Source organism: Nothobranchius furzeri, chromosome 4 (genome assembly GCF_043380555.1).
Source record: "Nothobranchius furzeri strain GRZ-AD chromosome 4, NfurGRZ-RIMD1, whole genome shotgun sequence".
NCBI classification, from domain to species: domain Eukaryota; kingdom Metazoa; phylum Chordata; class Actinopteri; order Cyprinodontiformes; family Nothobranchiidae; genus Nothobranchius; species Nothobranchius furzeri.
Window position 1 is genome coordinate 55235343 of NC_091744.1, and position 11729 is coordinate 55247071.

At 48.4% G+C, this 11729-nt stretch overlaps 1 protein-coding gene across 10 annotated transcripts; it reads right to left on the bottom strand.

Moving 5' to 3' along the window:
• Nucleotides 1-493: 493 nt before the first annotated feature.
• On the bottom strand, nt 494-8046 carry LOC107388388 (zinc finger protein 239). 10 transcript variants are annotated; one of them, XR_011520449.1, is made up of 4 exons: nt 7659-8045; nt 6554-7044; nt 1300-2924; nt 494-1192 (listed from the first exon to the last, which is right to left on the bottom strand). XR_011520449.1 is itself a non-coding variant. In XM_015963890.3 (4 exons), exon 4 carries the CDS (start codon nt 2887-2889, stop codon nt 1852-1854), a length of 1038 nt encoding a protein of 345 aa, XP_015819376.1. In that variant the 5' UTR covers nt 2890-2924; nt 6554-6635; nt 7659-7732; nt 7809-8045; the 3' UTR covers nt 494-1851. The 10 variants fall into 10 exon arrangements, 9 of the variants coding, with proteins under 9 accessions (XP_015819376.1, XP_054588802.1, XP_054588801.1 ...); XM_015963890.3 differs by having other exon boundaries at nt 494-2924; nt 6554-6635; nt 7659-7732; nt 7809-8045; XM_054732827.2 differs by having other exon boundaries at nt 494-2924; nt 7659-7732; nt 7809-8045.
• Nucleotides 8047-11729: the final 3683 nt, after the last annotated feature.

The following is an 11729-nucleotide window of genomic DNA, read 5'->3' on the forward strand; positions in this document are numbered from 1 at the left end:
GGGCCCTGTGGGAGTGTAGGGTACCAGGCCCTCTGATAAGGCTTGTTAGGTCCCTGTATGACCGGTGTCAGAGCTTGGTCCACATTGCCGGCAGTAAGTCGGGCTCGTTCCCAGTGAGAGTTGGACTCCGCCAAGGCTGCCCTTTGTCACCGATTCTGTTCATAACTTTTATGGACAGGATTTCTAGGCGCAGCCAAGGTGTGGAGGGCATCCTGTTTTGGTGGCCTGAGGATCAGGTCTCTGCTTTCTGCAGATGATGTGGTGTTGGCTTCATCAGAACGAGATCTTCAGCTTTTGCTGGAGCGGTTCGCAGCGGTGTGTGAAGCAGCTGGGATGAGAATCAGCTCCTCTAAATCTGAGACCATGGTCTTGATTCCCTGGAGAGGGAAGTCTGAGCCTCTCAACTTGGGCTACTGCCCCCGCGACCCGACTCCGGATAAGCGGATGAAAATGGATGGATGGACGAATGATTCAGAATAAACTGAACAAAAAACACGATTTTGTACCTTTAATTTTTAAGACATAAAACTCGGTTTTTCCACAAAGCCATAAGTAATACTTCATATCTAGCCTATTTGAACATATTAAATATTTACAACAATTAATATTTGTGTATAAAAGCCACAGAACTGGAAAATTCTTTTGCCTCATCTTTATCTGTTTATAGGTTAGGAATCACAAACTGAGCACAGGCAGATGCTGAGGCACGCGCACGCGCACACACACACACACACACACACACACACACACACTTTACTCTAAACAAAAGCTTCAGCAGCTACTGACCCACACAACCCAACCACAGCAGCTTCCACCCCAGCCTGAGAAACCAGAGTTGAGCGCTGGCTCGGTCTGAGCTTCTTCTGACTTGTCCTCCTCTGTGGGAAATTATTCCAACCTTTTGAATCACATGCATTAACAACACAATGACTTCCTTATTTTCACCTACAGACGAGATGTGGGGAACAATGAGGTGCAGCGGGTGATGAGGGGTGTTTGCTTTCCCAGACTGCACCACGACTCAGGATGTTAAGTAGAACTACGGCATTAATAGAGCCAGTACCTGAACCAGAAAGGGAGACTTTATCCTAGTTTACATGTCAGTTAGGAAAACAAATTTTTCAATGATGTGCATTCGACTCCGTGACGGTGGTGACATGAGCCCTTTCGTGTCGACAATCTTCCGGTTAACCTATAGAAACACAAATGTAAACACTGGTGTGAGTGAAAGCAGGACATGCACACTGTCAGAAGAAATGGAGGACGACGACGCTGCATCACAGCTCTTTTGATACATACTGGGCTGTGATGTCACAGATCACACAGCAGGTGCGGTCACTGCTTCTGCGGTCTCGTCTCTTCTTGAAGGGGAGCGCCTGGGTTGGTCATAGCTTGGCTAAGCTCGGATGTTGCTTACATAGAGATAAGTTTGGTTTTCTAACCCCGTTATCTGGGTGCCTTAGCTCGATTAGGATTAGTCCAGTTTGGTTCCACTTCAGCCAGACTAAAGTAATAATTCAGTTTTCTAACGCTGCATGTAAACACACTGACCGAGTTTCCTATTCCGGACTAGTGCAGCCATCACTGCCCACTGTTCAAGCACCAAGGAAGTTATGATCCCCTTCATAGATTATGTGTAAACATAGAAAAACAGAATTTTCTCTAGATGCTGGCTCGATTCACCAGAATTTTATTTTTGTGTACGAGTCCCATTTCTAGAACTGTATTTCAATTTGCATATCATTTTATATTTGTTGGTATGATTTTTTTGCAACCATGCAATGGAAGTCCACACTGCATTCCCCAGGTGTTATCGTAGTACAGTTGTTAGAAATACTTGGACTTTCATGTTCACTGACCAGTCGTTTTTTCTTCTGTGTGGATTTTCATGTGGTTGTTTAAATGTGTCTTTCGACTATATTTTTGCCCACAAACGTCACAAGGAAAAGGTTTCTGTCCTGTGTGGACCCGCATGTGTGTGTTCAAATTGATCTTCTGGTTAAACCGCAGTCCGCAAAAATCACAATCAAACTCTTTCCGTCCAGTGTGAATTCTCAGGTGTGTGTTTAAATTTGTCTTTTGGTTAAATCTTCGTCCACAAACATCACAAGGATATGGTTTCTCTCCTGAGTGAATTCTCCTGTGTGTGTTTAAATTTGTTTTGTGTCTAAAACTTTGAGCACAAACGTCACAAGAGAACGGTTTCTCCCCTGTGTGGCTTCTCATGTGTCCATTTAGATAGTTTTTATGTCTAAACTTCTGACCACACACACCACAGGGAAAGGGTTTCTCTCCGGTGTGGATTCTCACATGTGCATTTAAATGTGTTTTCAGGTTAAACCTTCTTCCACAAACCTCACAACCAAAAGGTTTCTCTCCTGTATGGGTTCTCGTGTGTGCCTTTAGATCCGAAGATCTAGAAAAGGTTTTTCCACAATCATCACAACTAAACGACTTCCTGCATGATAATACTCTTTTCTTTAAGTAATTTAGCTGAAGTTCAGGACTGTCCATGATGTCATCTTCTGCATCATTCTCACTGACTTCAGTCAATGAAGAGTTGGACTCCTCTCTGTGAGGGTTTAGATCTAGGTTCCAGCTATTTTCTGCTGCTCCGTAGTCCTCCTCACCAGCTGCTGCCTTCAGCTGATCAGCTGAGCTGCTGGCTGGAAGATCTCCATCATCCACTTGTTGCAGATGAAACTGTGAGCACAGAGGTTTCTGATCATCGTTTTCACACTTCAAAGGAACAGACGTGAATGAAAACCTGCTGGCATTAGTCTCCTTTCTCCCGTTAAGCTTGTCCTTCTCCACACTGTCCCACAGCTCCTCCTCTTCCTCCTTTATGTTGAGGGGCTCGGGGTTCTGCTGTCCACACCAGGCTTCCATTCTTCAGGGGCTTCTTCTTAAATCTGCAGGGAGCACTGAAACACAAGGCTAATTATGTTATGTTCATACAAAAAACACTTGTGTTACTGATCAGCTGACATCCATCCATCCACTTTCGGCCGCTTATCAAGGGTCGGGTCGCGGGGGCAGCAGCATAAGCAGGGACACCCAGACTTCCCTCTCCCCAGCCACTTGGGCAAGCTCCTTCGGGGGAATCCTAAGGTGTTCCCTGGCCAGCCAAGAGACTTAGTCCCTCCAGCGTGTCCTGGGTCTTCCTTTAAGTCTTCTCCCAGTTGGAGGTGCCCGGAAAACCTCACCAGGGAGGTGTCCAGGAGGCACCCTGACCAGATGCCCGAGCCACCTCAACTGGCTCCTCTCGATGTAGAGGAGCAGCGGGTCTACTCCAAGTCTTTCCCGCATGAGCAGGCCTGGAGGGCTGGTATCCAGCACGTTTTAGGTGTTTCTCTGCTCCAACACACTTGATTCAGTGGTTCGATCATCTGTGCAGCAGCTCATCATGTGTGTTGAAGACAGGTTTAAATTAAAACGTGTTGGATACCGGCCCTCCAGGACCGGACTTGAATACCCCTGCAGGAGGGCGTACCGGATGACCGAACTTCTCACCCCTTCTCTAAGGGAGAGCCCAGCCACCCTGTGGAAACAACGCATTTTGGCCGCTTGTATCTGCGATCTCATTCTTTTGGTCCAAAGCTTGTGATCATAGGTGAGAGTAGGAATGTAGATCGACCGGTAAATCGAGAGCTTTGCCTTCTGGCTCAGGTCTCGCTTCACCACAACAGACCGGTACAATGCCCGCATCACTGCAGATGCAGCACCAATCCGCCTATCGATCTCATGCTCCAGTTTTCCCTCGCTGGTGAACAAGACCCCAAGCTAATTAAAACTCCTCCTCTTGGGGCAGAACCTCATCCCTGATCCAGAGAAAGCATTCTACCCTTTTCTGACTTAAGACCATAGTCTTGGATTTAGAGGAGCTGAACTGCCCCAGTGAGATCATGTTCTGATGAAGCCAACAGGACCAAATCATCTGCAAAAAGCAGAGACTCAATCCTTAGGCCACCAAAACGGATCCCCTCAACACCTTGGCTGAGTCTAGAAATCCTGTCCACATAAGTTATGAACAAAATCGGTGACAAAGGGCAGCGTTGGCGGAGTCCAACTCTCACCAGAAACGAGCCCGACTTACCCCCAAATTCCACTACCTCCACTCCGGTCCGCCCCCGCCCCCGCCTTCCGCAGCCGCTCGCTTCCGAACTCAATTTTTACTGGTACCCGCTCTACAACGGCTCCACTCCGGTGCGGAGACCTGAGGTGGGCAAACAAGCATGCGCGGGATTTTCGAGATCTTGCGATACAGTCAGAGCAATAAACGCGGAAGTTAGATCCAAACACCCGTTGTGTGGGAGAAGCATCGAAATGAACTGTTTAATCTGCCTATCATTTGTGTTGAGAGATCAGCAGTGTTTGAATCAACAAAGTGTGACTACTTTGATAGTGGAAACTGTATTTATGGCTTACTTTTGTGCATTTAAACTTCAGCCGCCATTGATAGTTGTTAAAAGTTGTTAAACCTGTGCATATGAAACAAAAAACGCCTTTTGTTTATCGATTTATTGTGAAAAACGGAAATTGTGCTTGCTCCTTTTCCTGTTGGGCCGTTGTGATTTCTGTCCATTTACTGCGGAGGTGCTCCGGCGTCCGGCGAAAATAGGATCGATTCTATTTTTGCCGGACGTCGGAACAGATGGCGGCGCACGGCGCCGCACTGCCGGAGCACGGCCGCAGTAGTGGAATTGCTCTGATTGACTAGAACGGGACTGATTTTGCTCCGGCGTTCGTGTCGGAGCGGAGGTAGTGGAATTTGGGGGTTACTGCCAGCAATGCGGACCAAGCTCTGACACCAGTCATATGGGCCATTCCCATCTGTACCGGGTCGGCCCGGGCCGGGTAGCATAGGTTGTTTACATATCTGGGTGGCCTGGTATTTTTCCGGGCCAACCAAGGCTCATTCTCAGCCCTCTTCTCGAGGGGGTCTGCTTCAGGCCGACCAGGGCCAACACACCCACTGCTGACAGCAAATTCACACCTTCCATTAGAGCAAGCCTCTGATTGGTGGGTAGAATCAGCCCACATGGGCTTAAGGCAAGGATGTGTGGAATCAACCGGGCCAGGCTGGGGCCGACTGGGGCTACCCGGCCCGACCCAGTAGATGGGAATGGCCCATTACAGGGACCTAACAAGCCTTATCAGAGGGCCTGGTACCCCATACTCCCGAAGTACCCCCCAGACGGACGTGGGAGAATGCTTTCTCCAAATCCACAAAACACATGTTGATTGGTTGGGAGAACTCCCACACACCCTCCAGGATCCCCCTCAGGTTATAGAACTGGTCCAGTGTTCCATGGCCAGGACGAAAACCACATTGTTCCTCCTGAATCTGAAGTTCAACAATCCATCGGATTCTCCTCTCCAGAACCCACAAATAGACCTTACCAGGGAGGCTCAGGAGTGTGACCCCTGTTGTTGGAACACACCCTGCGGTCCCCCCTTTTAAATAGGGGGACCACTCCAGTTTGCTAATCCAGTGGAACTTCCCCCGATGTCCACGCGATATTGCAGAACCATGTCTGCCAACACAACCCTACAACATCCAGAGCCTTAAGGAACTCTGGATGGCTCTCATCCACTCCCGGAGATTTGCCACCAAGGAGTTTTTGTGACCTCAGCCGCAAAGATTGAAGATCCCAACCCAAAGTACCCGGACTCTGCTTCCTCACTCAAAGACATGCCGGTGGGATTGAGGAGGTCTTCAAAGTATTCCGCCTACCGATCAACAACATCCCGAGAAGAGGTTAGCAGCACACCGTCCCCACTATAAACAGTGTTGGTAGCGCACTGCTTTCCCCTCCTGAGGCGCTGGATGGTGGACCAGAATCCCTTCACAGTTGTACGGAAATCTTGCTCCATGGCCTCACCAAACTCCTCCCATGCCTGGAATTTTGCCTCCACAACCACCCAAACATTTAGCTTGACCGGCTGGTACCCATCAACTGCCTCTGGAGTCCCACAGGCCACAATGACCTGATAGGACTCTTTCTTCAGCTTGATGGCATCCCTAACCTTGATCAGCCGATAGTCACAACCTTTCTACACTAAAACAAATAAACTCTTGTGAGTCAGTTTATCAACTAGAATGTTCCAAAAAAGGACCCAGTGTCTTTTTACAGCGCAGGTTTAGCTGCTGCCCTGTAATGATTAACACGTTACAGATGTGTTTAATAGTTGCTGATGTAACTTGACCAGAAGCAGGTCATGGGAAAAAAAGGATGAGGATGAGAAAGACTGAGCACAAGAACGAGTGGAGGTGTTAGAGAGGAGGAAGAAAAAGGATTCTCTAATTGTGGTTTCTGATAAGACAGGGCTGGGCAATTAATTGAAAATGTATCATTATCGAAATTTTTGACTCTTATTGAGATAATTTTTCCCATGTCAATAAACCTGATAATAAATGAAAAGATGTGTGTAGGTTGGCAGCGTTCATGCCCCTTTAAGAAGTTGTACCACCTTGAGTCATGTAAAAATGTGACTCAACTAATACATGTGACAGCCCCATCTAGTGGACAACTGTTGTTTCTGAACATACCTGTAGTTTTCGTCCATTTATCGTTTTCAAGTTGAAATCCACAATGTACCATGATATTGATTTTAGGCCACATAGCCCATCCCTATGATGAGATTAAAAAGAATGTGTGATTAGTTGCATGATTACATGTTCATCTGATTAACATCTCTGCTGACCTGACAAGGTCTGCATGCACCAGGTTCTTCATCAAGAAGGCTCAGCAGCTTCTGCACATCCTGAGTGTTCAGGAGCAACATCAGCAGGAAGCTGCTGACAACCTTTAACCAATTCCTCCACAGAAAGCATCCTGACCTACAGCTCCTCTGTGTGGTTCTCCATTCCCACTGAGGCAGACCGGACACAGAAAGTGGTCAAAACATCCCTAAAAGACACAAACTCATCCTGCATCCTCAGCAGAGCACAGACACCATGCCATCACCAGGCACAAAACTCACCCCACCCACCATCAGTTTCACCTGCTGCCCTCTGGCAAGTGCTACAGGTCCAGGAGACTAAAGACAAGCAGATTCAAGATCAGTTCCTTCCCTCAAGCATTCTTTGCACACAAAAACCTACGAGCAGTTCTCTTTTGTTCTTCCTTTATTCCCTTTTACTCATCATAAACATTAGGAACAGCACCCTGAAGAAGCCTTTGTGATTTCATTGTGCCCACAGCTTCCTCAGATGTACAATAAATATTTCTAATTCTACTAATCTCACTTATACTAAACGGGTCAGGTGAAGTGATAGGAGTCATCTTTTCACTACTTTTGCTAGTTTACTACTTCCGCACATCAACACTATTTTCTAGCCTTGTATTTAGATATTTAGCTGGTGTTACATCTGTTTATCTGGAACCAGATGTGCAAGATGCTATTAGGCAGGACTTGAGTGAGTACGCAGCTCTGATGCTAGCCTTCAACACAACTGTGTGGAAGTTTGGGATTTCCATTGCTAGCATAAAGTGGAGCAGAAACAGTAAAAGGTATAAACAGGACACTAACAGCTGTGTTTCTAGCTGTGATCATTCCATCATCACTTAGCAAGCTAAGCTAACTGGGTATTAGATCGGTCTCTGAGCTACTTTAAAACTTTAACGTGATAGAAAGAATACAAATAAACAAACCTAGTAAGAAATCGTTGGGGTGGAAAGCAGCTGGAGTGCTGTTCTCATGTTGGTTGAAAGCACTCCCCTCGTAGCTGCCCACAAAAGAAGAAAACATCATTTCTATAGCGCCTCTCCAGATAAAAATCACGAGGCGCTTCAATAAATAACCTCAGATCAAAGAACCTATTCCCCCTGCTGCAGTCTCTGTTTAACCGACGGTCTCCGTTAACTTGCGTCCATCACAAATGTCTTCATCAAACAGGGAACGGTCCGTTACAGATGCTCGGTCGGTGTAAAACAGTATGTACAGTCTATGGTGTAAAACTACCTGACTTATTTTCAGGAAACGGAGTGAAGCCTGTGAGCTAGTTCAGATGTGCTGAATCCACTGGCTGCCTGTTTAATTTAATGAACAGGTGCCCACGTTGGTGCCTAGTCAGAAATCCCTTTACAATCAACATTAGGGAAATAAAGAGCAAATATTTCCAAATTCACAAAACGTATTGCCCAATACGAGAGAACTAAACAACATCAAAGAAAAAATGGTTAAACTGAGAGAGATTACATTTTTTTCTTTATTTTCGTTTATTGACATTAAAATCAAAATACAAAACTAAATTACTAAAAAACAAAATGAAAAGGGGACAGAAAGAAGAAAAACTTATGTTATCTGCCCATTTTCACTAAAATAACATCCATACAAATGAAACAACAGTATGATTCTTAATTAATTTGAACAATATAGTTTCTGGACTGGTTGGACAACACGAATTGAAAAAAAGAAGAGAAAACAAATTACACAGAAAGAAGAATAAAATTGTATACATATTGTGGCGGCCCTGATAGGCCGGCAAGGCCGCATTGCACTCTGGGGTGACGGTAAATTGGGGTTGTTTATTCAGTTTGTGGTGTTTTGGGGGTTATATTGTTCGGGGTTATGTTAGTGTTGTTTGTTTCAGTTCGGTGTTCACGCTGTGTTGTTCTTATCCGGTGCCTATTGGCACCGTGAGTTAAATGTATGTGAGGGGGGATGAAAAGGGGAGCCATCCGGCTATTAAAAGTGTTCTATGTCTGCTACCTGTTGACTCTTCTTTGCCGCTTCACACACACCCTGCTAGAGTGCGGCAGAGACTGCTATATTGGTTTCAGAAGTGGGATTAGCACTGTCAAGAAAGACAGGAAAGATGCAGCAACTAGTTGAAGAGATCGAGCGACTTGACAGAGAGAATAGCAAGCTGGAAGAGCAACTACGGCTGGGCACTAGAGTGAGGACACCGCGCCAGCCGGATGGAACCAGAGATCCGCGGTCAGCCCGGCACCCGCGAGAGATGCGCTCAGCGGAAGCACCCACAATCCTGGCACCAACGGCGTTGAGAGACGGCGGCAATCGAACGCCAATAAAACTCCCAAGATTCAGCGTGCGCCACACCCCTTGCACCCTTCATTGCTCAAGTAGAGCTGGTGGCTTTACATGAAGGATGGAGCCAACAGGAGACAGCGGTTCAGGTGGTGCTGGCCTTGGAAGGAGGAGCCCTTCAGGTCCTGGTGGACCTAGCATCGGGAGAGCAACGTGATTGGGAAGCTATCGTGGCTGCACTGAACAGACGCTTTGGGAAGCAAGCCTCAGGAGAGCAAAGCCGAGAACAACTGAGCGGCAGATAACGCGACCATGGAGAAAGCTTGGGAGATTATGTGGCTGATCTACAGCTGTATGCTCAGTGGGGCTATCCTGCCGCCAGAGAGGAGTTAAGCCTGCACGCATTCCTACGAGGGCTAACACCGGAACCATTATGCCAACACGTCAGATTGTCCTTCCCCATCACCTTGGCTGAAGCGCTTAGGAGAGCTGAACAAGCAGAGGAGGTGATACCTCTTGGACAGTGTGAGCGATTGCCGCTGGCGAGAGCGGCTGAACAAGAGGAGGTGCTGGAGGAGAGGAGAGAAGTCAACCAGGCCCGGCCGGAGCAGACCCCGAGACAGAGACCAGCCATCGGCCTCTGCAACCGCTGTGGGGAACCGGGACATCTAGCCAGAAAATGCCCAGCCCCAATTCCTCTGCCCAGGTCCGGGCCGCAAGCTGTGGGAAACGCCAGCGGGGTGGGACAGTAAGGGGACTCCCACCTCGCACAACGTCAATTCATGGGCTATATTTGGACTGTGTTGTCGGAGGACAACGATGCAGAGCCTTGGTGGATACGGGGCCTACCATCTGTCTGGTCCGGAAGGGATTCCTGCCAGAGACTGAGGGTTCCCTCCCGGTAGGCTGGAGTCCCACCGAAACATTATTGCTGACCGTGACTGGTGAAAAAACCACAATGACGGGAAAGGGACTGTTATCGGTGGTGGTCGGAACTCATTGAGCTGAGCAGGAGTTCTGGATCACTGCCATTCGAGATAATTGCATCATCGGGCTGGATTTATTAACGCGCTGGGGCGCATGTGTTGATGTCCGAGGAACTGCTTTATGCCTAGATGCCGAGAGGATTCCTCTCCGGGGGGAGCGACGAGGAGCCAGAGTCGCCCAGTTGCTCAAAGACAACTGCAAAAGCCTGGAGGTTGGACAGAAGCCGGTTCCTGCTACTGTGGCCCCGTCACCTGAGGCCATGCTTGCTATGGAGGCGTTGGAACAACGCAGCGGGGAACACCTCAGCTCGGAGCAACGAGAGCAGTTGGGCCAATTACTGCAAGAGTTTGGGGACAGTTTGGGGACATCTTTGCTGCTCGAGAAGAGGATTGCTCCTGGACTAGCCTGGTCCAACACTGCATCAACACAGGAGACGCCACTCCTGTACGGCTCTACCCTCATCGCCTGCCATTAGCCAAACGCCAAGCAGCAGAAGAATTAATCAGAGACATGGCAGCTAACGGGGTCATTGAACCATCAGATAGCCCCTGGGCTGCTCCCATTGTCATGGTGAAGAGGAGGGGGGGTGGATGGCGACCCTGTGTGGATTACCGGAGGCTTAATGCTTTGACGCGCAAAGACTCAAGTCCCCTGCCCCGCATTGACGACACATTAGATCATGTAGCTGGATCGTGCTGGTTCAGCTCCTTGGATCTATGCAGTGGATATTGGCAGGTGGAGCTGGCGCTGGAGGCTAAACCCAAAACAGCGTTCATGATTGGACAAGGACTGTGGCAGTTTCGAGTGATGCCATTTGGGTTATGCAACGCCCCGGCTACTTTTTAAAGACTGATGGAACGAGTTCTGCAGAAGATTCCTCACAGCCGCTGTGTGGTTTATCTGGATGATTTGCTTGTGCATGCTAAAGACTTTGAGCACGCTATTCGCAACCTGAGGGAGGTTTTTGTCGCCATTTGCCAGGCTGGGCTGCGATTAAATCCTGCTAAGTGCACGCTGCTCACTCGCCAGACTCATTTCCTCAACCATGTCGTCAGCGAGCAGGGAGTAACAACAGACCCTGCTAAGGTTGTTGCTGTGAAGAAATGGCCTGTGCCAAGAAGCTTCTCGGAGCTGTGGAGCTTCCTGGGTTTGGCCTCCTACTATCGACGCTTTGTGAAAGGATTTGCTACTGTGGCTAGCTCTCTGCATCGGTTAGTCGAGAAGGGCAGGTGGTTCGAATGGAGTGAGAAGTGCACTGCAGCTTTCCACCAGCTCCAGACGGCGTTGGTTGACGCACCGGTTCTGGCATATCCGGACCCCGCCCAACCATTTGTTGTGGATACAGATGCTAGCAACGTGGGAGTGGGAGCCGTGAAGGTGAAGATGGAGAAAGAGTTGTGTCTTATTACAGCCGCAGTCTCAGTCGGAGCAAGAGGAACTACTGCGTCACCAGGCGGGAGCTGCTAGCAGTGGTTTTGGCTGTGGGACACTTCCGGCCATACCTGCTGGGTACCAAGTTCAAGTTTGGACTGATCATACTAGCCTCACCTGGCTATTGAACTTTAAACAGCCAGAGGGACAGGGGGCTTGGTGGCTGGAGATTCTGCAGGAGTATGACTTTGAGATCCAGCACCACCCCGGTCGCCAGCATGCTAATGCTGACGCGCTGTCCTGCCGCCCATGTTTAGTGACTGAGTGTCATTACTGTCTCCGCCAGGAAGAGCAAGAACCAGAACCTGTTCCAG